Source organism: Mugil cephalus, chromosome 19, assembly GCF_022458985.1.
Source record: "Mugil cephalus isolate CIBA_MC_2020 chromosome 19, CIBA_Mcephalus_1.1, whole genome shotgun sequence".
NCBI lineage: Eukaryota > Metazoa > Chordata > Actinopteri > Mugiliformes > Mugilidae > Mugil > Mugil cephalus.
In genome coordinates, this window is record NC_061788.1 from 510,474 (window position 1) to 537,018 (window position 26,545).

The 26,545-nt window shown below is 43.8% G+C and overlaps 1 protein-coding gene across 1 annotated transcript; it reads left to right on the top strand.

The window, feature by feature from the left end:
- On the top strand, nt 1-26,403 carry xpo7 (exportin 7). Its single transcript, XM_047569704.1, is given in 29 exon segments — nt 1-97; nt 100-131; nt 8,188-8,334; nt 8,528-8,621; nt 8,849-9,015; nt 9,209-9,274; nt 9,533-9,637; nt 9,977-10,142; nt 10,222-10,295; nt 11,157-11,276; nt 11,513-11,659; nt 12,236-12,408; nt 13,519-13,712; nt 13,790-13,895; nt 15,183-15,318; nt 17,118-17,191; nt 17,918-17,998; nt 18,239-18,302; nt 19,352-19,460; nt 19,659-19,765; nt 20,037-20,125; nt 20,211-20,318; nt 20,413-20,495; nt 21,250-21,464; nt 22,045-22,183; nt 22,262-22,419; nt 22,785-22,883; nt 24,345-24,472; nt 24,592-26,403. Coding segments are annotated over 29 exon segments (3,357 nt in total). The 5' UTR covers nt 1-15; the 3' UTR covers nt 24,686-26,403.
- The last annotated feature ends 142 nt before the right edge of the window (nt 26,404-26,545 follow it).

The window sequence follows — 26,545 nt, forward strand, 5'->3', positions numbered from 1 at the left end:
GGTGGAGCTGTGGACATGGGTCTTGGGCGCTGCCAGCGGCCGCCTCTGGGGGCGCTGTTGTCTCTTCCCATAGCCATAAGCGGGGGAGTGAGAGGTGCATGAAATGGAGAAAAATGGCGGATCATGTGCAGGTGAGCAGAGGTTTCATGTTTTTGTAACCAATAACTCCCTCACGGGCGCGTAGGTGAGGCTGAACGCGGATTCGGGTGCGGTGTTCCGGCCACAGAGCCGGTGTCTGGGCTGTGCGAGCCGGAGGCGGCCGTGACCGGACTGTGGGCCGTTAAAGAAAGGACGAGGCTGCCTGTGTGGACTCGGGGCCTGCTGGCTTGGTGCAGGGTTAGCTCCTGTTAGCCACCAGGGAGGGGGTGAATTAAGGCTCCGAAACGAAATCAAAAGCCGGTGTTACAACCCGTGCGAGTCCCGGAGCCCGTGTCGGTTCTCCTACATTGATAAGAGCGCATTTCGCGTTGTATTTTTAGTGAAATACACAATAAAACACTGGCGGCTGTGTGCGGACGGCTAGCTGTCATGCTAACACGGGCTAGTTTGCTGTCAGTTGGTGCCAGTGTCCACCACCTCCAGAGCATTTATCTTGAATGAATCGAGACCCGGATTCTGCCTCTGATTATTCTGATGCTCAAATGTTAAAAAATATTTATTTGCATCATTTACATCCCGGAGTTAGCTCCCCCGTTAGCCCGTTAGCACGCTAGGCTAACACTAGTATCAGCCCGGACGTCAGGTTCTCCCGCCCGAGCCCGTTTGAAAACATGACCGGGTATCGTTAACTATTTGTCGGGTGAAACTGGCTCCGTGCCCGCGGCTGCTGCATGGATGGATGCAGGGAGCACGGGGACGAGGGGCAGCGTGGAATTTACACCCGTGTTGTTGATGTTTTTGTTTAGCTCTGGGTAGCTTAGCTGCTGCGTGGTCCGGTGTGGACACCAGGGACGCGTGATACCTCTTATTTTTCCTTTCGATCCGATACCAAGCAATACCAGGGCTAATATCCCGATATCGATACTTGTAGACGTCTGGTCAACGTGACTTTTACGATGAACATTTGTGAATGTTATTATGAACAATGTATTTTATGCCTCTGATATTTGGTAGTTTGTTTAATTCTTACATAGAGTCTTTTAAATGGAGCAATTAAAGAACAGTGGTCTTAAAGTTAGAAGTGTTCTCTGTCATCTCCCGTTTATGTTTTTATATGTTAAGAAGAAAATCCGTCTCTCTCATCACTTTTTTAGAATTGATTTCAGATCCAGTGTCATAAAAGTGTTAATATTTCTTGTGAAAGTGGACTTGGTGTCGATATGTTGATGCTCTGAGTCTCTTTTAAGTTTTTCCAGCAGTTTAGCTGGAAAAGTCCATCTTATTTACAGTCGGGTAGTTTTATTGTCTCTGTTGTGTCTGTTTCTGTTTTATTGGTCATTTGGTGATGACTTGAGCAACTTGGTAGCTACAGAGTTTCTCATTCATGTTTGTGGGTTCCCTCAGTAAATCTGCATGTTTCCCGGTTTGTCTAAGGCTAATAGATAATTCTGTATTTTTTAAACATATTTTTATTGTTTTTTTTGTTAAAAGCATATAAAAACATGCAGTGACATGTTAACAGTGATGACTTCAATGGTTATTGCACAGCTGCTAACTGTTGTGTGCATGAGATGAGTCTTTGCTGCCAGAGTCTCAGTTTCTCAAGGCTGAGATGGTGCAACGCATCCTGCATCCATCGAGTATTTTAACTTCTCTCCTTGTCCCATTGTTCCTTCCTAATAGAGACCTTGTGTGTTTTAGTGTTGGGTTATTGTTGCTCTGTTAGCTCGTGTTGTTTTTGTAGTTTTTAAAAGTAGCAGCCGAGGAGATATTTAGACTCTTAGTTTTGTTTTAAATGCCACATAGTTGTGAAGGCAGCAGTGCGGCTGCTGCTTGGAAACACTCGTCAGTAGCCAGAGCTGGAAGCAGCTTCTAGCCTCCACGCATCCCTGACATTGACTTTCTCTGGGACTCATCCAAACCGGCTCCATCATATTAGTTTCTCCACAGAAAAGATCGTGATCAGACTCGAGAACAAACTCCCCAATAAGGACGTTCTTTATTTCCTTGTCTTTTGTACTATTACAGCTTATTTTGTTATTTAGTTCTACAGATAATGGACAACACAAATAATCTTCTCTACCAGCTGATTGTTTGGTATATAACATGTCAGAGAAGCTTTGGTTCTATACCCCAGACATATAAAAGAGTAAATAACCACATTGACCTAACAGTAACTTTATTTGTCTAAAGATAAATAAGTCTAATAAGTGGATGGATAAATGTAGCAGAGAATATTTACCACACGATCTGGTTTGATCTGGTTTTTATCAACACAACAACTTTTCTCTGCACTGAAACTCAACACATGTTTACATACTTTTCTGCACGACTTATTGTGCATCATATTTTAAATATAGTTTATATATTTTCCCACCAATTATCCAACATTTTCCGACAGGTTCTACTTAACATTAAGACTATAAGGCTGGGTTTAAAACATGGACGTATAGTCCCTGTATAATAAAGACCTTCCATGGACTTTTCATACATTAATACACAGGACGAGATGTTAATGTGTAGATGTTTTTAAATATTTGCCGTGTCCTTCACCCCCTGGTGAATATTTAGGACCAGATCAGGTCTGATTTAAAAAGTCTGAGGACAAAAGCAAAGAGACATGAAAGAAGAGAAACTAGAGGAGCAGTGAGGACGTCTGTAAATATATCTCTATTAAAGTTAAGTTAATCCGTAGTGAAAACACCTCTTTACAGGTTTCATTTAGCTGAACTGATGGTCGGTTTTCAGTCTCTTTCAGTTATTCAGTCGTAGTTGTAACTTATTTGTAGCAGTCGTCATTTTTTTAGACTTTGTGAAAGTTTTTTATAGTTTGGTATCTGATGAAAACAGTGTCATATTCAGTGTTTGGCTGTATTAACGTATGGATTAATAAATATCATCCTTGAGAAGCTGTTTTGATGAATAGTTTGAGTGTTTTGGCTGCAGGGACTAGTAACAGCACAGATGCTTCTTTAAAATCATAGTGTATAACATCTCGTGATGTTAAAGGGTTTAAGACTTGACCTCGTCCTAATAACCTCTTTGTTCCCCTTCACAGAGGAGTTGTTTCTGGTTGATCTTCTTGCTGCAACGTTGCTGTGTTGTTGTTTTTTCTGCAGCCCATAATCAATCCACGCTCCCGCAGCCTAAACTCACAGCGTCCAGTCAATGAAAGGAGGCTCTTGGTCCTGTCGCCATGAATGAATTCATCGTCTTATCAGATGGAGCCGATGCTTTAGTTCGATAAAGCCACAGCTAATACGTCATAAGCCTCAGATTAGTAGGTGTCACTTACCTATATATAGTTAGCGAGTGAAAGAGCCGGGACCACAGCGGCTAAAGCACGGAAATTCATTCATCACAGACCCTGACGTTGTTCACACTTTCATCCTGCAGGGGGCAGTAATTTAAGCACTATTTTAAAACTAAAAACAGAAGAAGTGTCTAAACTATTACAGCTTTCAGTCTGATTTTTGGTTGGTGGATGCTAGTGGCTATGCTAATGTTAATGCTGGTGGTGATGCTCACAGTGATGCTAGTGGCTATGCTAATGTTAATGCTGGTAGTGATGCTCATAGTGATGCTAGTGGCTATGCTAATGTTAATGCTGGTGGTGATGCTCACAGTGATGCTAGTGGCTATGCTAATGTTAATGCTGGTGGTGATGCTCACAGTGATGCTAGTGGCTATGCTAATGTTAATGCTGGTGGTGATGCTCACAGTGATGCTAGTGGCTATGCTAATGTTAATGCTGGTGGTGATGCTCACAGTGATGCTAGTGGCTATGCTAATGTTAATGCTGGTGGTGATGCTCACAGTGATGCTAGTGGCTATGCTAATGTTATGGGCAATATGGGCCCGGAAATGTCTCATGATAAATATTGTGATTCTGGTGAAAATGATACAAATCAAGTAGATGAAATCATGAAAAATCACACAGTCGTGTCCATCATCAAACAGACGACAGATTCTCAGGGTGAAGATGGTTTTTGGCAGTAAACTGTGTGAGATAAGTTACTGCATATTCCTACTAGTGACTGTAGTAGTTTTATTCTCATGGAGTCGCTAGTGTTGATGCTACTATTGGTCCTTGTGGAGATACACTAAATGCAATGCTAGTGGTGATGCTAGTGACGATGCTAGTGGTGATGCTAGTGGTGGCGATGCTAGTGGCGGTGCTAGTGGCGGTGCTAGTGGTGGCGGTGCTAGTGGTGGCGATGCTAGTGGTGGCGATGCTAGTGGTGGCGATGCTAGTGACGATGCTAGTGGCGATGCTATACCAGGTAGGTGTCCAGTAATGTTCCACTCTAGGTGGCTGTTAGCATCCTGTGGCATTGGTTAGACTGTATTTCTATTTTTGTTTATTACTAAGGCTCAAATATACTTTCCACCTGATTTGTTTTGTGTAAAACAGAAAAGTTGCGGTACTTATGTGAATAATTTTTTTCTTCCACCCATATTTATTACATTTATGGATTATCTAGAGACGCTTCTTGTCTTGTAGCGACATGTAGTGATGCTGTGACCTCGTCCCTGAACCTGAAACCTAAAATAAATCATGACGTCCCAGCTCCTGTACGTTCAGGCTGTTTATTACCGAACCGTCTGTCGGTAGCTTCGCGCTCGTTGGGTTTTCCAGACAAATCATCCAGAGAATCACCTCAGACTCTGACATTTCATGGACTAAACGTCGGATCGTATCGACGACCTGTAGCTGAGCTCAGGTAGTTTTTCTGATGCTCATAATCTCAGGCTGCATGAAGCCACGTCACGTTTCTGGAGGTTTCAAGTCTCTGGTCTCGATGCTCAGAGCTCGTAAAACAGGATTTAATCAAGACTGAACGTTGAAAAACCAGCTCCTGTGAAACCAGGTTCAGTTCGTAATAACTGACTCTCAGTTACTATTAACCACGGATGAAATGTTTTATATTCACTGACTTAAACTCTGCTCGGTGTTAAACACTTACATTGTTTAAATAGTTTAAAAAGCTTTTTAAAAGCTTCAATATTTGAACAAACAATGTCTGTTCAAATATTTATGTTTATTTCTTTTATTTATGAGTTTATTTGTCAGATACAATAAATCTTAAATTAGAGACTAGTTTTACAAAACATTAAACATCATTATTCCACCTGAAGAACCTTAAAAACACAATAAACTAAGTGGATTATTAATTGATCTTAATTATAACAATGCTCTTAATATTATTAATCCTTAAAGTCACGATCTGCTGTGAGAATCAGTGTCTTAATTAAAACAAAGAAAGTAGCGTAATCCAGACTGAGTCAGGACATTATTCTGATGTTAGTCCCTTAATTCATCAGTGGTTTGGTCTGAGGAAGATTAATTTATGTTTACGTCATGTTTAGAATCATGTCCAACAGAGAAAATTAGGTTTTTATTGATATATTTGTGTTTTTGCCCAAAATAAAAAACAGAAAAATATAAATGAATCTGTTCTCAGAGCTTTGATGCTCAGAAATGTGATAACATTTGGTTTTATTGAAACTTCGCCGTGTTGTTCTGGTATTAACTTTAACTTTAAGTGACTCCATCCTCCACAGTCTGAGCATCAACTCGACATTATTCAGATTAGAATGACTTCAGTAGTGTAATAATCTGGACAAGCTGTGCATGTTCAGATAGTGTGAAATAAAAGTTATTTTCCTGTTCTGGTTCCGTGGCGACATTTTAGTAAAACGTCTGATCTGTCAGTGGTTTATTAACTGAAATCATTTAATTCACTATAAAGAATGTGCCTCATGAGAAGATGTAAACGTTATTATACTGAAATATTCTCCATGTCACACTTACAGAAGCTTTTATTTTTATTTAAATGTTAAGTTGTTGCTTAACATTTGTGTCACGTTTGTGTTTTTAGTCTATTACAGGAGATGTTTTTATATTTCATATAATCTCAACATGTTTGCGTTGTTTTGTTTAGCAGCGTTAGCTGGAACGTCGTTTCAGTCCTGTGCACGTGTTGCATATGTCAGAATTAACAGTAAAGTTGTTATAGTCGACGGTGACGCAGGTCAGAGTTTAGACACCGAGTACGAACTTAAAGCACGAAATATAAAGATGCACCTCATCAGCTTTACGGCGTAAACAAGCAGCACAGTCAAAGTTATGTGACGAAGCTACGACGTGTTTAAATATTAAAAACTTCTCACAGTAAATGAATAATTATTAATTGTCACGTGTCTAAATTAAAAATATTCATCAAAATGAAAACACTGAGAGATAAAAGCTTGTGAAATGTAAATGAAATGTTATTTCAGTGTTCTGAGATAAACAGGCTCCTGTGGCTGGTCCGTTGTGTATAAAGGAGGCTTGATATGGACTTATCAGCGTTAATTAAAGGTGCAGACGCTTCACGTTCAGGCTGGGTCCAGAGCTCAGCTCTTATCTGAGTCCTGCAGACACATGATGCAACGACATCACCCCCAACGTGCCTTCACACAGGTGGAGGCAGCGAGCGCACATCGCAGACCTCCACCATTTTGGATTTATCAGCGAGTGGTATCTGTGTGACTGCATGAGTCAGCAGCTTCCACGTCTGCTCCACGAACACAACCTGATACCCTCAGACGGACGGACAGACGGAGTCCGTCCTTCCCTCAGGACAAACTGTCCACTCATCTGCAGCACACGTTCATATTTATTGATTAGAAGCTGTGATATCAGCTCTTAGTTTGGACTCAGGAGTCAGGAGATCCCTCACGCTGTCTGTCCACTTACTTATGGACATGAGGCTGGTGGGACGTCCCGGTCAGATGTGATCAATTTAACACGAGTCCTGATCTGATCACATGTAATATAATAATTATTATCTGATCAGCTGATGAGTTCACCAACACAAACCCACCAGGTTCAGTTTTATTGTTATTTTATGTTTTAAATGGGATGTAAAATGAGTTGAGATGAATAGTGAGTTGAGATGCCCCTTTTGAACAGCAGGGGGCGTCATCTGGCTTTGAGTTCACTACATAAAAACATTTGAGAAAATGGAATTTGTAGTTTTTCTATATCTAGATATTTGTTTTTAAATGTGCATTCGTTCATAGTTTGAGTTTTGAAGTGACATCCTACCTCAGAACATCAGAAATGTGATTTTTTATTTTTTTTTGCCTGAGAAATAATTAAAGGAACCTTTTTCAGTCATAATTTGTCTGCAGCTCATTGTAAAGAAATCGTACCGTTAACTACTAATATACATACTAATATTTTTACTTTCATATATTAATTATTTTCTGTGAAAACATGACGAGTGCTGATGTTTGAGTCTTTTATTTCTGATTTGTTTTGAGACCATGTGTGAGTAAATTAGACCCTGGTGGGCCACCGTACTATTAATGAGGTATTTAAAACCACAGTGACGTGTCATGATGTCACATCCTGACCGATTAAAACTAAACGCCAGCATCATATTAACGAGCTAAAATATATGTGACTGTACTTTAGTGCTTTAGTTTGACCCAAGTCCACTAACGTAGAGGGGGCGGAGCTTGTAGAGGCTATACTGCTGTTAACCACTAGGGGGAGCTCCACGTGGTTCATGACATCACTTTACTCTCTGATTTAAAATAAATATGTCACAGACAGATGATCAGATCAGGACAAACCTCGTCCTCTGTTTGTTCCTGTGTCTGTCTCATTGTAAAGAAATAATAATAATAATAATAACAATAATAATAATAATGATAATAATAAGAATAATGTGATGATGATGATGATGATGATGATGAAGGTGAAGGTGAAGGTGATGATGATGAAGGTGATGATGATAATAATGATGATGATGATGATAATAATGATAATGATGAAGATGAAGATGATGATGGTGATAATAATAATGATGATGATGATGATGATGATGATAATAATGATGATGATGATGATAATAATGATAATGATGAAGGTGGTGATGATGATGATGATGATGATAAAGATGAAGATGATGAAGATGATGATAATGACGATGATAATAATGATGATGATGATGACAATAATGATAATAAAGGTGATGATGATGATGATGATGAAGATGATGAAGATGATGATGAAGATGTGCCGTGTGGTTCCAGGGCCTTGCCCAGCTGGAGATCCTATGTAAGCAGCTTTATGAGACGACGGACACGGCCGTCAGACACCAGGCAGAGAAAGCTCTGGTGGAGTTCACCAACAGCCCCGACTGTCTCAGTAAATGTCAGCTGCTCCTGGAGAGAGGCAGCGTGAGTAGTTCATCCAACACCTTGATCAAAATCAAACAAGCTCATTTAAAAGTTTAGCTCAATGAGTTTATTTTCAATGTTACAAACATTTGTTTTTTTAAATCATGGACTTTAATGATTAATTTACATGTATGTTTAATTTTCTCTTTATAACCTTTAATCCTCCTGCCGTGTCGTTGTTGTTGCTCCTCAGTCGTCTTATTCCCAGCTGCTTGCAGCCACATGTTTGTCTAAACTCGTGTCCCGGACCAGCAACCCTCTGCCCCTGGAGCAACGCATCGACATCCGTGAGTACGACACGTCCACCCTGGAGCTACACAACCTGGCCCCCGCCATGCAAGATATTCTCTAATCTCTGGGGAAATAAAATCAACCAGGGAGAAAAATGATTCATATAAAAGAAGATGATGAAGATGAAGATTTAATTCTAATATTAACTTAATAATATAAATATAAACTTGACGTCATCATCATTAATATTGTGTTATAATGACGTTGATGTTGGTTCATCCAGGGAACTATGTGCTGAACTATCTGGCCACGCGGCCCAAGCTGGCGGCGTTCGTGACCCAGGCTCTGATCCAGCTCTACGCCAGGATCACCAAGCTGGGCTGGTTCGACTGCCAGAAAGACGACTACGTCTTCAGGAACGTCATCGCAGACGTCACCCGTTTCCTACAGGTGAGAAACGCCAGGACCCCGGTCCATCCTGGACCTGGTCCAGCTGGACCTGGTTCACCTAGGACCGGTCAGTGGACCTTTTAACCCAGGTTTCCCACGGTGACCACCCAGGTCCGGGTCGTGAACCAGGTGGACCAGGTCCTGAGCTGCTTGTGGCTGAGAACTAACAGTTGGGCTTTAACGGTCTTTGCAGGACAGCGTGGAGCACTGCATCATAGGAGTCACCATCCTGTCCCAGCTGACCAATGAGATCAACCAGGTACGTCTTCATCTTCATCATCTTCATCATCTGATCAAATCTAATGAGTGTGAGGCTGCAGGTCCTGGACTTCTTCCTCTTTGTCCTCTTCCTTTTCATCTTCCTCTCTTTTCTTTCCTTCTTCCTCCTCATCTTTTTCCTCCTCCTCTTTTATTTTTTGATGTTGGTTCATGTCAGAGCTAAAATAAATGACCAGCGATTGAAGATGATTCTTGGCTCATAGTGACATTTATTAACTCTTATTATTATCGTCTTCAGGCCGACACGACGCACCCTCTGACCAAACATAGGAAGATCGCCTCATCATTCAGAGATTCCTCCCTCTTCGACATTTTCACTCTTTCCTGCAACCTCCTCAAACAGGTTTGTTTCCTGTCGTCCTCTCATCATCATCATCAGCGTGAATAAGGACCAGACCTGAGAGGAACCGTCCGTCCAGGCTGAGTTTAGATGATTCCTTTGTGCTGCAGCTAGAGACCAGATCACATCTAGATTTAAATGCAGGGATTCATTCCTTCCTTCAGGTTAATGTCAGATCTGATACTGGTTCATGAGATGATTTCAAGTAAATCTGCCTTCTCCGGATTTAAAAAGTCTGAGAAACGAGTGGGATGGAGGAGGTGGAGGAGAGTTAAACAGATCCATGAGGAGCTGATGAAGAATAAAGTCTGAGGCCGTGACGTCTTGTTTTTTTGTTTTCAGGCTTCGGGGAAGAACCTGAACCTGAACGATGAATCCCAGCACGGCCTCCTGATGCAGCTCCTCAAACTCAGCTACAATTGCCTCAACTACGACTTTATAGGAACTTCCACGGACGAGTCGTCGGACGACCTGTGCACCGTTCAGATCCCCACGTCGTGGAGATCAGGTATCGGCTCAGACATCCTCCCCGACGTCCGGACTCCCACAGGAACCGACTCTAACCTTAAATCTCTTCTCTCCTGCAGCGTTCCTCGATTCCTCCACCCTGCAGCTGTTTTTCAATTTATATCATTCCATCCCTCCGTCCCTTTCCCCGTTGGTAAGTGATTTATGCCTCTATCGTTCCTCTGGTGGTTTATGGGAACAGCTTCATGAGCCAATCAGAGCTCAGGACTGTGTCAGGTGACGTCATTATAGGATCCAACCAACACAACAACCTGTTAAATTTAACTGTGTTAACTCTGATTCCTCCAGAACTAAACCACGTAGAGAGATTCTGACTGTAGTGACAGAAACGTCACAGACACAGACCATGAAGGGACGTTCAGTTACTGTGGTTACGTCCTAACAGGAGACGCTGTGTCCACATACGGAGACATTCACTTTTTATTTATTTATTTATTTATTGGTTAGTTTGTCAGGTACAATACACATGAATAAATGATCAGTTGTAGAAATAATAAACCATAAATGAGCCAAAATTAACCAACAGACTTCAGGAAAAACTCTTCAACACATTATAGAGTAAAGAGTGAACATTTAAAAACATTTAAAAAGTGTTAAAATCTCTGATAATGACGTCAAACATGAGTTATCAGCTCCACTTTCAGGAGACGGTGACTAGAGCTCTGAACTTGTCCCAATATGTTCAGTATGAGTGCATTTAAACCTTCTTCACATCTACTGATTATTATAATGTTAAAATAAATTGAGGCTGTTTAAGTTCCACTAATTGTAAATGAACCGAGAACTTGAATCAGACTAGAACTATTCACCAACATATGTGGATCAGAATCTTCTCCCTGATCTAAGATGAAGTTTTTATTCTCCTTAGAGACGACTAATCCTAAATGAACCCAGATAAAACCAGCTCTGGTCTTAATAGACACCGTCATGGTGTCATTGTGTAGTTTCCTGCTGTGTGTGTGTGTGTGTGTGACTTGTGTGTGTTTGTGTGCAGGTGTTGTCGTGTCTAGTTCAGATCGCCTCCGTACGTCGGTCTCTGTTCAACAACGCAGAGCGAGCGAAGTTCCTCTCACACCTGGTGGACGGGGTCAAGAGGATATTAGCCAACCCCCAGGTACCGGACTCATTATGTAACGAAGCGCACAAACACAGACACAACAGGTCCAGTCAGAGACGTTATGGAGCCACAGCGATTTCTAAATACACATCATGTGTCACAGACCTTGTCCTGAATTAATGGACATAAACGTCCCTAATGAGGCTGAGTCTCACACGGCCCTGTGGTGGAAAGGACTGATGTGTTGTTGTGTTGTTGTTTGTTTGTTTGTAACGTGTGTGTGTGTGTTTCAGTGTTTGCCTGATCCCAACAACTACCACGAGTTCTGCCGCCTGCTGGCGAGGCTGAAGAGCAACTACCAGCTGGGGGAGCTGGTCAAAGTGGAGAACTACCCCGAGGTCATCAGGCTCATCGCCAACTTCACCGTCACCAGTCTACAGGTGAGCCGGGGGGGAGGGGCCTGGGGGGAGGGGCCTGGGGGAGGGAGGGGCCTGGGGGGAGGGCCTGGGGGAGGGAGGGGCCTGGGGGAGGGGAGGGGCCTGGTTCAACAACACTTATAAAAAAAACACAACGTTTCTAAAGTGAAATGAGTTCATGGAGCTGGTTCAGTATCAGATGAAGAGGAAGAATCCATCGATCCCAGAGAATAAATATTATTCAACTACATATGTTTCTCCTCCTCCTCCTCCTCCTGCAGTGAGGTCAGGTGTGGTGGTGCGTTCAATGCTCCCAGATCGTAGGATTTAACAGCTACTAACTGAATCCAGACTATCTTCATGTGTCTTCATGTATTTGTCTGTTAGTCTTTAATGTGGTCCAGAGGGAACCGGAGTCTCTGGGTACAGGCCATTAGAGGACATCACCTTTAGTTTATCTGAACCACAGGACCAGGTCCCAGGTAGAACTGGTCCTGTGTTCATGGGGGGCTTCTCTTCTGAGTCTTCCTGAAGGAGTCATGTCTCATGTCTCATGTCTCTCGTGTCTCTCGTGTCTCTCATGTCTCTGTTGTCTTTCAGCACTGGGAATTCGCCCCCAACAGCGTCCACTACCTGCTGAGTCTATGGCAGCGTCTGGCGGCGTCCGTCCCCTACGTCAAAGCCACCGAGCCTCATCTACTGGAGACCTACACCCCCGAGGTCACCAAGGCCTACATCACGTCACGGCTCGAGTCGGTCCACGTCATCCTCAGGTCAGAACCAGCCCCACGGCCTCTGTAGATAAAACAAATAAAATAAAACCTCAAATAACAATAAATAAATAAAATAAAGCCTCAAATAAGAATAAACAAATAAAATAAAACCTCAAATAACGATAAATAAATAAAATAAAACCTCAAATAACGATAAATAAATAAAATAAAACCTCAAATAACGATAAACAAATAAAATAAAACCTCAAATAACAATAAATAGATAAAATAAAACCTCAAATAACAATAAATAGATAAAATAAAACCTCAAATAAGAATAAAGAAATAAAATAAAACCTCAAATAAGAATAAACAAATAAAATAAAACCTCAAATTAGAATAAAGAAATAAAATAAAACCTCAAATAAGAATAAAGAAATAAAATAAAACCTCAAATAACAATAAATAGATAAAATAAAACCTCAAATAAGAATAAATAAATAAAATAAAACCTCAAATAACAATAAAGAAATAAATAAAACAAAAATCTCTAAGAACAAACAAATAAAATGAAACCTCAAATAAAAATAAATGGATAAAATAAAACCTTAAATAAAATAAATAAACTCTCAAATAGAAATAAATAAAATAAAAAATCTAAAATAAGAATAAATGAATAAAATACAATTTCAAATAAAAATAAGTAGATGAATTTCAAGTAGCGATGAATAAAAATCTCTGTAACGATGAATTAATTAAATATCAAGAAAGCAATAAATAAAATGAATTAAAATCTCTAACAATAAATGAATAAAATGAATTAAAATCTCTAACAATAAATAAATAAAATGAATTAAAATTTCAACAATAAATAAATAAAATAAAATTTCAATTCAAAATATAAATAAAATAAAATGTCAAATACGTCAAATGCAATTTTAAAAAGCAATAAATTCTCAAATAACGATAAATAAATACAATTTAAAAAAAATCACATAGCAGAAATACATAATAAAACACACCAAAACACAATTAAAATGATTAAAACTCTAATGTATATTATAAGATTTAAAGAGCATTAGTCTCCTGATCTAAACTTTTGCAGAAGTAAACTGTTGATTGGACCTCGGCCGTGGTTCCCGGTGATAAATGTTGTCCTGTCCCCCTCAGAGACGGGCTGGAGGACCCTCTGGACGATGCCGGCCTGGTGCAGCAGCAGCTGGACCAGCTGTCCACCATCGGCCGCTGTGAGTACGAGAAGACGTGTGCTCTGCTGGTGCAGCTGTTCGACCAGGCGGCTCAGACGTACCAGGAGCTGCTGCAGTCCACCAACTCCAGCGCCGCCGACATCACGGTGCAGGAGGGTGAGTCACACAAAGACCAACCGGGAGCTCGGGGACGCGGCGTAGAGACGGTAAATAAACGTCCCCTCTGTCTGCAGGGAGGCTCACGTGGCTGGTTTATATCATCGGGGCCGTGATCGGCGGACGGGTGTCGTTCGCCAGCACAGACGAGCAGGACGCCATGGACGGAGAGTTAGTCTGTCGGTAAGAGGAGCTGGAGACGGGTCCACGTAGAACGATGCACAATTTAATACCTGGAGACAGTACGTAGTAAAAATAAGGTAGAGCAGTAGAAATAAATAAAAAAAGACAACAGGACTTGGATGTTTAGAGAAGACGTTTCATCTGAGTTTCTTCTCCAGTTCTAAGAGTCTGGAGGGACGTTGGTGGAAACTTGCTGGACTTGAGTTTCTGATGTTTTTTTTACTCACAGAGTTTCTTATTTAAACCTCAAACGTCCTCAAGTCCCTTAGAACTGAAGAACATACTCAGACAAAATGTCTTTCATGTCCAGCTGACTTTAAAACGTTTTGGATCAATAATACAGTGGAACTTAAGTCCATTTCAGGCTCAGAGTGGGTCAGAGTGGATCATACTGGATCAGAGTGGATCAGAGTGGGTCATAGTGGATCAGAGTGGGTCATAGTGGATCAGAGTGGGTCAGAGTGGGTCAGAGTGGATCATAGTGGATCTTAGTGGGTCATAGTGGATCATAGTGGATCTTAGTGGGTCAGAGTGGGTCATAGTGGGACATAGTGGGACATAGTGGATGGATGGAGATAAAAACTCAGACTGAGGAGTCATAATGTTTTGGCTCTTCTGTGTTTCCTCAGAACTAAAGTCTAAATGTGAAAAGTCCTAATTTCATCCCAAGAAGAGTTTTTTGTTATTATTTCTGGAGGTTGTCGTGGACTCTTCTCTACCTGCTGGTGTGTTTGTGGCTTTATCCACAGGAACTAGTTTAACCTCAGTGTAATATGTGTAATAATCCTGATCCTTTATAAAATAACATCACGCCACTAATCACCAGCCTCATTTCTCCTAATGACACAGACGTCCTGAATAAACATGGAGGAGTTTTATAAAAGGATTATTCTAAGAGTTTATTTATTTTATTTTGTCTCCCTGGTTCTCATCAGTTTTTAGATGCAGTTTAATGTCTGATTTTACTGTGAAATAAAAGCATCGACCAAATAAACAAATAAATCATGGAATCAATATATAGCCCAGATTATATTCTATATTCTCTCTTTCCGTCTTTCTAAAGATGTAAATCATATATATGTCAGAGAGTCCTTGTACGGTTCTTTCCTTCCTGTGAAACCGGCTCCGTGGGGTTAAAGTCTGGAGCCACGGCTCCGTGTTTTTATCCTGAGGTGGTTCTGGTAGAGTTTGGGCCGAAGCGTTGGGTCATTATGTTGGTGTAGGATGAAGCAGCTGTACCAGAGGAGGCGGTGGCCGGGTCTGAAGCCGGTGTGTTGTGTTCTCCAGGGTGCTCCAGCTGATGAACCTGACGGACTCTCGACTCGCTCAGGCCGGGAACGAGCGTCTGGAGCTGGCCATGCTCAGCTTCTTCGAACAGTTCAGAAAGATCTACATCGGCGACCAGGTGCAGAAATCATCAAAGGTACGGACGTCCTGGGGTTAACCCAGCCTGGCTTCATTTAACACTGAGGGGAGGAGGAGGGGGGGTGATGGGAATCAGCTGACTGTTGCACTTTGCATAGAGCCAGAGGTTGAAGTGTCTCCAGCCTTTATTCTGACTGACCTGTCTTCTCTCTGTTCGGGACAGAAACTGCAAAATGTGAACGTCCCAGATAAGTGTTGGAAAGTAAACTGTGTTGTTGGTGTTAGCCCCCCCTCATCCTTATCCCCCCCCCCCGTCCTACACTACATCACCGTGGTGTTTAACCCTCTGGAGTCGACCTATAGATACTAGTTTTTAACAAGTATAACTAGACCAGTAAAACTAGACTTTCTGAAATAACTGAGTCTTTCTCAAGGACAGCTAGCAAGAGGAGAGGGCTAGAGAGGATGATGGAGCTGCAGGAGGAGGAGCTGTAGGAGGAGAAGCTTACGGGAGGAGAGAGCTAGCAAGAGGGTAGAGAAGCTAGCAGGAGGAGAGAGCTAGCAGGAGGAGAGAGCTACGCAGAGCAGGGGAGAGAGCTAGCAGGAGGAGTAGAGAGCTAGCAGAGAGAGAGAGGAGGCTAGCAAGAGGAGAGAGCTAGCAGGAGGAGAGAGCTAGCAAGAGGAGAGAGCTAGCAGGAGGAGAGAGCTAGCAGAGGAGAAGCTAGCAGGAGGAGAGAGCTAGCAAGAGGAGAGAGCTAGCAGGAGGAGAGAGCTAGCAGGAGGAGGGAGCTAGCAGGAGGAGAGAGCTAGCAAGAGGAGAGAGCTAGCAGGAGGAGAGAGCTAGCAGGAGGAGGGAGCTAGCAGGAGGAGAGAGCTAGCAGGAGGAGGGAGCTAACCAGAGGAGAGAGCTAGCAGGAGGAGAGAGCTGCCAGCTACACATGATAGAAAGAAACAACATGACAGCCTCTTTCCTATTGGTGGAAACATGCATCCATCAACCAATCAGGACATGATGTGTCAGTGGTTGCTAAGCAACAGTGAGGCTATATTCAGTCTATGGAGACAGGAGACAGTTTAGAGACATTCAGACATTATTACTGGTTGGACACCTGGTAGTTGTGGACATGGTCCTAAATAGTTTTAATGGAAATAGTTGTAAATAACTAAATGTGTTGATCAGCTTTAGAAATGTCCAGGTTAGATTTACATTCTAAGTTCTAGAAATGGTTGGTTCAACATGTTTGTGGTTTTCTAACTTGTTCCTCCTGGTTCTGATGGTTCTAGTCTGGTTTTAGCTCCAACGTGTTCACACAGTTTGACAGAATGAAACAATAAGTGTAAAGTCAGACTCTGGACTCCAGAGGGTTAAACCAGGATGTGTTGGTAGAAGTAGCATCAGCACAGAAACGTCCCAGTAACCTGGAAGCCAGAGTCAGGACCAGATTAAATAAATAAAAAATATTAGAGTTTTTTTTAGTCTTCAGGAAGAACAGAAGATTATTTTATCAGGTTCTGGGAAACTTTAGTGGATCGATGTTAGTGGAGCTGTGACTGTGGGTCGGTTTAATGACGGACTGAACCGTAGCATCATACAAGGAACGTCACTTTAAAGGGAAACAGGTTCTGTTCAGGTCCAGGTCCAGGTCCAGGTCCTGGTCCTGGTCCTGGTCCTGGTCCAGGTCCAGTTACAGGTCTAGATGAGTCTCGGGTCATTATCAGACTCCAGTCATGTGACCTCCAGACCTTTAGACCAGTGTTTGGTGGTTTATTCAGAATAACCAGTGGGTTGGTGACACGTGGACCTGATGCAGCCGGAGATGAGACGTTTTCTAAGAGTCGTGTCTGTGTTTGTTTCAGCTTTATCGGCGACTATCAGAGGTTCTGGGGCTGAACGACGAGACGATGGTACTCAGCGTCTTTATCGGGAAAATGTGAGTAACCACGAACTTCCTTTATCTGCTTCACTCTGAAGACGTTAATCTGATAACGTTCGAAGGAAATCCAGCTTCATTCAACTTCACTCACCCACAAGGGAAATAACGTGGCCACAGTAGATTAGTTACACAAAAACACAGCGAGTAAAAAGAAAAACTGGTGTAAGACATTTATAAATAAATAAATAAATACCTAGAAATGAATAAATTAAATATATGAAATGAAAATGTGTAACTTAAATGGATACAACAGATTTAATAACAAAAAATAAATATATGACGTAGAGATGAATGAAATAAATACATAAAATAGAAATGAGTGAAATAAATATATGAAATTGAAATGATACTATAAATCTTAAAATGATAAATATGTAAAATATCGAAATCAATAAAATGACACAAACAAAATTTGCTTATGTACAAATATACAAGATACAGCAGTAAATATACACTATATACATGTATAAGATGGATAAATGATGAGGGGCAGTAATATGGATGGAAAAGCACCATTTAACTTAAATAGAAAACATCTTAAAGAAAAACAAAAAGTTTAATTTAGCTTCTGACCTCTGAGCCATCATCGGATGGATGCGGTTGCCATGGAGTGTTCTCGTCTCCATGGAAACATGTGATTCTGGGTGTCTCGGTACCAAAGCGTCCGAGCGCCGTCACCAAATGAATAAATAAATAATACAATAAATGTTTTGTGTGTTTCAGCATCACAAACTTGAAGTACTGGGGCCAGTGTGAACCAATCACCTCCAAGACACTCCAGCTCCTCAACGACCTCTCCTTAGGATATCCTTCACCCGCTGCTGGTTCTCATCACTGCAACTAACAATGATTCATTACAAACACTGGATGAAGTAAATCTGGTGACACTGGAGAAGCTCCACCCACAGACTAGAGGGGCGGAGCTTTGTTTTATTGACCAGTCTGTGTGTGTTGGTGGAAGTTAAACCAGATGTTTAGCTTCGTTAACTCTGGTCTGTAATCAGAGAACATCTGTGTTTCCTCCTTAACTTCACGCTTGTTCACGTACAGCAGCGTCAGGAAACTGGTGAAGCTCAGCGCTGTCCAGTTCATGTTGAATAACCACACGGTGAGTGTTTCACGTCCGGCTTCATTCCAGCTCCACATGCAGCTCGAATGTGTTTCATTCTGTTTATGTAAAACAAAATCAAATCTAAGGAGTTAAAAGCATCAAGCACATCCCAGCTTCTGTCGCTCTTCCTAGCCTCCCAGCTAACAGTAACACATCCTAGCCTCCCAGCTAACGGTAACACATCCTAGCCTCCCAGCTAACAGTAACACATCCTAGCCTCCCAGCTAACAGTAACACATCCTAGCCTCCCAGCTAACAGTAACGCATCCTAGCCTCCCAGCTAACTAACACATCCTAGCCTCCCAGCTAACGGTAACACATCCTAGCCTCCCAGCTAGCAGTAACACATCCTAGCCTCCCAGCTAACAGTAACGCATCCTAGCCTCCCAGCTAACTAACACATCCTAGCCTCCCAGCTAACTAACACATCCTAGCCTCCCAGCTAACAGTAACGCATCCTAGCCTCCCAGCTAACAGTAACACATCCTAGCCTCCCAGCTAACAGTAGCTTGTCCTAGCCTCCCAGTTTACAGTAGCTTGTCCTAGATTACCAGCTAACAGTAGCTCTTCCTAGCCCCCTCATCTAACGGTAGCTCTTCCTAGCATCCCAGATAACAGTAGCGCTTCCTAGCCTCCCATCTAACAGTAGCTCTTCCTAGCATCCCAGCTAACAGTAGCTCTTCCTAGCATCCCAGCTAACAGTAGCTCTTCCTAGCCTCCTGGGCTCCCAGCTAACAGTAGCTCTTCCTAGCATCCCAGCTAACAGTAGCTCTTCCTAGCCTCCTGGGCTCCCAGCTAACAGTAGCTCTTCCTAGCATCCCAGCTAACAGTAGCTCTTCCTAGCCTCCTGGGCTCCCAGCTAACAGTAGCTAACCCTAACAGAAACACTCTATTGGTTTAATCAGGATAATGAGCCAGCATTACATTCCTGATCACCTTTTCAGAGATCACATGATTTATGTGGAAGGATCAGCTGATAGTGATGAGTGTGATGATGTCGTATCTGTATAAGACGTCCGTCTTGATGCTTCGTGGTTTTGTTGCAGAGCGAGCACTTCTCCTTCCTGGGAGTGAACAACCAGTCCAACCTGAGCGACATGAGGTGTCGGACCACCTTCTACACGGCTCTGGGGCGCCTCCTGATGGTGGATCTAGGTATGAAAATATAATGTGCCTGAGAGGAGTCCCTCAAAGATCAGAATCACTCTATTGTCTTTGTTCAAAGTACGACGGAATAACATGATACTGCTTCTAACAAAATAAAGACACATAGACAGGAATATAGCAGATGTTGTGTTATTGTTGAGTGTGACATAAAAACTGACGTTTGTGGTGTTAAATGTGTGTTTGCAGGAGAGGACGAGGACCAGTTTGAACAGTTCATGTTGCCTTTGACGGCGGCGTTTGAAACCGTCGCTCAGATGCTCAGCACAAACACCTTCAACGAGCAGGAAGCTAAGGTAACACTAGCTCTTCCTAGCCTCCCAGCTAACAGTAACTCTTCCTAGCCTCCCAGCTAACAGTAGCTGCTCCTAGCCTCCCAGCTAACAGTAACGCGTCCTAGCCTCCCAGCTAATAGTAGCATGTCCTAGCCTCCTTGCTTTAACGAGTTAATACGTCCTCCTGTTCTCCAGAAGTAACTCCTCCTAGCCTCCCAGCTAATAGTAGCATGTCCTAGCCTCCTTGCTGGTTTTGAGGAGCCCTGTAATAACGTCCTCCTGTTTCTTGCAGAGGACCTTGGTGGGTTTGGTCCGAGACCTTCGAGGCATCGCGTTCGCCTTCAACGCTAAGACGAGCTTCATGATGCTGTTTGACTGGATGTATCCTTCACAGACGACCTCACGTCTGTTTACTCTTTATATCTGAACCGAAACGCGTTTAAATAATCCTTCACCAGCTCCGCAGATATCCAGCCTACATGCCCATCTTACAGCGGGCCATCGAGCTTTGGTACCACGACCCAGCATGCACCACACCTGTCCTCAAACTCATGGCGGAGCTCGTCCACAACAGGTAAACACGCCCCAGCTTTTTACTCAGGACCATGAACAGCTGGTTGTTGACTGAGGATTGTTTTTACTAAACTTATCTGGTTTCATTCCCACAGATCCCAGAGGCTCCAGTTTGACGTGTCGTCGCCCAACGGCATCTTGCTGTTCAGAGAAACCAGCAAGATGATCACCACCTACGGTAAAACATGACCTTAGCTCCTGCTTTGTTTTTCTTTGCACTAAACAATTATTATATCAACTATTATTTTAAACTAAAATGGGTTTGAGCCCCTGCTGTATATGGAGTTATATATATTTTTATGTGGAATAACTGTGACAAATGATGAATGAAGATGCAGCCTGTGACTGGGTTTTAAGTCCTGATAAAGACAGTCTGGTCCAGGAAGACACGGGTATTTCCAGAGAGGAAAGTACCAGGTTTTTGGTGAAAGGGCTGTTACATGTTAATGAAGCACCCAAACTACATAAAACACCATGAAATCAGTCTGAACTTGCAGCGTTCCCAGACCCTTTATTTATCCCTCCTTCATTCCTCTGGTGGTTTATGTGACGGCAGCAGCTTCATGAACCAATCAGAGCGTGTTTGAGTAAATGCTGCATGATGCAATGTGTCATTTTCTTCTGGTTTCATTGAGAAAAGTCGTATTGACGACTTCTTATATTTTAGACTGTAATTCTGACTTAATGATAGAAACTAGAGAGTCTTGTCTTTAAAAAGAGACAAAGACCATGAATGATCCAACATGTTCATGAACAACATTCAGTTTAGTTTGGATTTGTCCTAAATGGGCTGGAATGATGAGACGTTAAGACTCTTAAGTCATTGTTTGTGAGTTTGAAGAACGTTGGTCACATGTACGATTAAAGAGTTGTAGGCTGCTGCCCTGCGCCTCCAGTTTTTATTCGACCCTCGTCGTTCCTCTGTTCCTCAGGGAACCGCATCCTGACGCTGGGGGAGGTCCCGAAGGACCAGGTGTACGGCGTGAAGCTGAAGGGCGTCAGCGTTTGCTTCGCCATGCTGAAGGCGGTGCTCAGCGGGAACTACGTCAACTTCGGGGTCTTCCGTCTGTACGGCGACGACGCGCTGGACAACGCCTTACAGACCTTCATCAAACTACTGCTGTCCATCCCTCACAGTGACTTACTGGTACGTCCAGTCAGTTCAGGCAGGAGAACGTTAGGAACCTGAGCTCAACACAACGTTACAAAGTTCATCCATCATTTGGAACAAGCTGTAAAAACAAACATGTTAAAAAACTTACCCTGACGTTAGCTGGACGGTTCCATTTACCCAGATGTTCAGTGTTAAAAGGCTTTTAGCTTCACTACTAGTGATAATAAGTTAATTCTAATGTCACCGTCCTGAATTAATGTTGATGGCAGTTCAGTAGTTCAACAGAATCGAAACAGTTATTAGAAACTAAACCTGAACACCAGGTTTTAGAATTTTTCTAACCTACAGAGATTTTTATTTTTATTTATTTTTTTAAGTTGACTCAGATTCAGATGAAGTTAATGTGAACATTATATTTCATTTTATTAGAAAGCAGAAGTTAAAAACTCAACATTTGTTACTAGAACAGTTATTAGAAACTGAACCTTCATGGAGACACTAGCGTACCTAATGAAGTGGCAGTCAGCAGCTAGCTTGTTGTATCTGCTGGCCTCCATCCAGCAGGGGGCGCTAATAATGTATTAATGTTGTGTTTCCTGTGTTTCCCCTGCAGGACTACCCTAAGCTCAGCCAGTCCTTCTACTCTCTGCTGGAGGTGCTGACTCAGGACCACATGAACTTCATCGCCAGCCTGGAGCCTCACGTCGTCATGTACATCCTGTCCTCGATATCCGAAGGGCTCACGGCGCTCGGTAAGGAAACGCCCGGCGGTTCCGCCCGGAGCCCCGCCTCCCTCCCTCCGGGCTAACGTTGACGTTGATGCGTTTCAGATACGATGGTTTGCACCGGCTGCTGCTCCAGCCTGGACCACATCGTCACGTATCTGTTCAAGCAGCTGTCCCGCTCCACCAAGAAGCGCCCGACGCCGATGGCCACGGACGACCGCTTCCTGCACATCATGCAGCAGCACCCGGAGATGATCCAGCAGGTGAGACCGCGGCTCGGATCCACCAGGAGCCCAGCACACACTTCAGATCAATGAGATTTAGTGTCTGAGGCTGATTCTCCGTCTCCACGATTTTCTGATTGGTTGTTTTGGATCAATGAAGGTTAAAGCTGTAATTAAACTAACACAGTTAACACATAACTGAGCAGGTTTGGAGACACGACACTCGACAGTCTGATGAATATGAAGCAGGAAGTAGAAACAAAAATGAACCAGCGCCCCCTGGTGTTTGGGTGGAGTAGTTACAGAGAGAACCGGACTGATGAGGTTCCAGTAGAAGTCACTACGTAGGTTCTTGAGTCTGTAAAGAGCCTTAACACTGTGGGGGGGGGGGGTTCTCTGTCCAGATGCTGTCCACCGTCCTGAACATCATCATCTTTGAGGACTGTCGGAACCAGTGGTCCATGTCCCGGCCTCTACTCGGCCTCATCCTGCTCAACGAGAAGGTAGAGACTCACCCAGGCCGACTGATCCCTGCAGACCCCCCTAGACCTCAACTGATCCCTGCAGACCTCAGCTGATCCCTGCAGACCCCGTAGACCTCAGCTGATCCCTGCAGACCCCCCGTAGACCTCAGCTGATCCCTGCAGACCCCCCTAGACCTCAGCTGATCCCTGCAGACCCCCCGTAGACCTCAGCTGATCCCTGCAGACCCCCGTAGACCTCAACTGATCCCTGCAGACCCCGTAGACCTCAGCTGATCCCTGCAGACCCTGTTCCTGTTCCTGCTCATGTTCTTGTTCCTGTTCTTGTTCCCGTTCTTGTTCCTGCTCATGTTCCTGTTCTTGTTCCTGTTCTTGTTCCTGCTCATGTTCCTGCTCATGTTCCTGCTCATGTTCCTGCTCATGTTCTTGTTCCTGTTCTTGTTCTTGCTCATGTTCTTGTTCCTGTTCTTGTTCTTGCTCATGTTCTTGTTCCTGTTCTTGCTCATGTTCCTGTTCCTGCTCATGTTCTTGTTCCTGCTCATGTTCCTGTTCCTGTTCTTGTTCTTGTTCCTGCTCATGTTCTTGTTCCTGCTCATGTTCCTGTTCTTGTTCCTGTTCCTGTTCTTGTTCCTGTTCCTGCTCATGTTCTTGTTCCTGCTCATGTTCATGTTCCTGTTCCTGCTCATGTTCTTGTTCCTGTTCTTGTTCCTGCTCATGTTCATGTTCCTGTTCCTGCTCATGTTCCTGTTCTTGTTCTTGTTCCTGCTCATGTTCCTGTTCCTGCTCATGTTCTTGTTCCTGCTCATGTTCCTGTTCCTGCTCTTGTTCTTGTTCCTGCTCATGTTCCTGCTCATGTTCATGTTCTTGTTCCTGCTCTTGTTCTTGTTCCTGCTCATGTTCCTGTTCCTGTTCTTGTTCTTGTTCCTGTTCTTGTTCCTGTTCCTGCTCATGTTCTTGTTCCTGTTCTTGTTCCTGTTCCTGCTCATGTTCCTGTTCCTGCTCTTGTTCCTGCTCATGTTCTTGTTCCTGCTCATGTTCCTGTTCTTGTTCCTGCTCATGTTGTTGTTCCTGCTCATGTACATGTTCCTGTTCCTGCTCATGTACATGTTCCTGCTCATGTTCCTGTTCTTGTTCCTGCTCATGTTGTTGTTCCTGCTCATGTACATGTTCCTGTTCCTGCTCATGTACATGTTCCTGCTCATGTTCCTGTTCCTGTTCTTGTTCTTGTTCCTGCTCATGTTCATGTTCCTGTTCTTGTTCCTGTTCCTGCTCATGTTCTTGCTCATGTTCTTGTTCCTGCTCATGTTCTTGTTCCTGTTCTTGTTCTTGTTCCTGTTCCTGCTCATGTTCTTGCTCATGTTCTTGTTCCTGCTCATGTTCTTGTTCCTGCTCATGTTCTTGTTCCTGTTCTTGTTCCTGTTCCTGCTCCTGTTCTTGTTCCTGTTCCTGCTCATGTTCCTGTTCTTGTTCCTGTTCTTGCAGTACTTCGCTGACCTGAGGAACAGCATCGTCAACAGTCAGCCTCCAGAGAAGCAGCAAGCCATGCACTTATGTTTCGAGAACCTGATGGAGGGAATCGAGAGGAACCTACTCACTAAGAACCGGGACAGGTCAGAGACTTTAATTCATCTGTAGAAGAAGAAGGAGGGTGTGTGTGTGTGTGTGTGTGTGTGTGTGTGTGTGTAGTAATGTGTGTTAACGTGTTGTTGTTGTTGTGTGTTGCGTTCAGGTTCACCCAGAACTTGTCCGTGTTCAGGAGGGAAGTCAACGACAGCATGAAGAACTCGACGTACGGCGTCAACAGCAACGACATGATGAGCTGACAGTCTCCACGGCCTGGCCTCACCCCCTCCTCACCCCCTCCTCACCCCTCTCTGCATCCACCTCCCGCCTCCCTCCTCCCACCTCCTCCCCCCCTGGCCCGGATGCCTAGGGACCACCTCCTCACCCCCCGACACGAAGCCGATTGGTCCCTTTTGATATAAGCATATATAAATATATACAGATCTATTTTAAAGCCAGTCTGCTCTAACAGAGGAGGGAGGGAGCATGTCCAAGCACTCTGACCGAGGGGGGAGGATGGGAAGGGAAGGGAAGGGAAGGGAAGGGAAGGGAAGGGGGGAGGCAGGGGAGGAAACGAGGGAGTAAATCGTAGTAATCCGCTTCTTCTTCTGCCTGCCTTGTATAGAGAAACACACACAAGAAAAACCAAGTGTACATTTCTTTTGGTAACATTTTGAACAATGTTTATAACTTTAAAACACGAAGATGAGTTGAGGAGAAAAAAAAACAAAAAACACAAAAAACAAACAGTGTGATTGAGCTTTTTACAGTGTAGTGAGTTAGTGCAACTGTCTGTCTGCGTGGGGAGCGAGCTTTCCACGGGGGGGACGGGGGAGGACGGGGGGAGGACGGGGGAGGACGGGGGGACGAACCGGAAGCAGAGGTACTCACACTAACAGGATTGGAGAGTCAGAGCGTCCATGTTGTACATTTTTTCTTAGTCTCTGCTTGAAGTGATGTAAATAGTCCCATGGGACGGCCTGGGGGGGGGGGGGGGGGCCCGGGGGGAGGACTGGGGGGGCGGGGGAGGAGGGGGACGCCGCCGCCGCTGCTGCTGCTAAGTTTCACCTCGTTCTCACCCGGGAGGTCGGTTTAGGGGAGGACGGGTCTGTTCAGGAAAACGTCCGACGATCTTTTTTTTTATTATTATCATGAATTTAAATCAATCAAACCGGATTCGATTCCTTCAGCAGTGGAACATTTATTTATGTTTGTCTTTAATTCAGCGTCTGTAGAACTTAAACCGGCTCGAGAACCGTTCATCATTCGGCTGCTTTCAGGGTTCGACACCGTGTGAACGAATCTGGATTCAGACCGGATGATGAACCCGTGTGGAAGCTCCGAACCGGTTTCACTCTTACGCAGGCAGAAATAATCAGAATGAGGTTCTGAAATCCAAACTCTGAAAGCAGATGTGGATCAGGGGGCGTTTGCTGAACAGACCCGTGGACGAGGCCGAGCGCGGCTCCTCTCGGGCCGCCCCGCCCCCTTTTACTCCTGGGCGTGGCAGGAAGGGGCGTGGCCACGGCTCCACCTTCCCCTCTGGTAGGCCGGGTGCAGGTTCCACCGTCTTGTTTACACTCTGGGTTCCTGCAGCGGAGTCCATGTGGTGTGGTTGTGTGATGTTGTGTGTTTGTGTGCTGCGTTGCCTGGTGTGTATGTGGCGAGGTTTGACGGCGTTGCTCCCTGAAGGAATCCAGGGTGAAGGAGTGAAGGAGTGATGAGTGTGGTGGGTGTAAAGAGAAGAGGACGAGGCCGGAGTCCGTTAGCAACTTGTGCTCCTCTCTACGATGTTGCTGCTCAGTGTTCGTGACAACTAGCTCATCTCTAACCACGTCAGCGCTCAGACGAGGTCCAGCTCCTAATCTCTGGTTTGTGTCCCTGATGTGAATGTGTCGAGTAGCTGTTTGAGTTGTTTGGATGTCTGCTACATATAGTGTCAGCATTGTGACTGCAAATAAACCTCATTGATTTTTAATTCCCCGCCTCACGCCCTCTTCTTCCTCCTCCTCCATCAGGAGGCAATGACAAACATTTGTTCCTGATCAGGTGGTTCTGCAGAACGGGAGGAACAACAGGAACTAGAATAGGAATGAAAATGAAAAGAAGTGGAAGAGCTA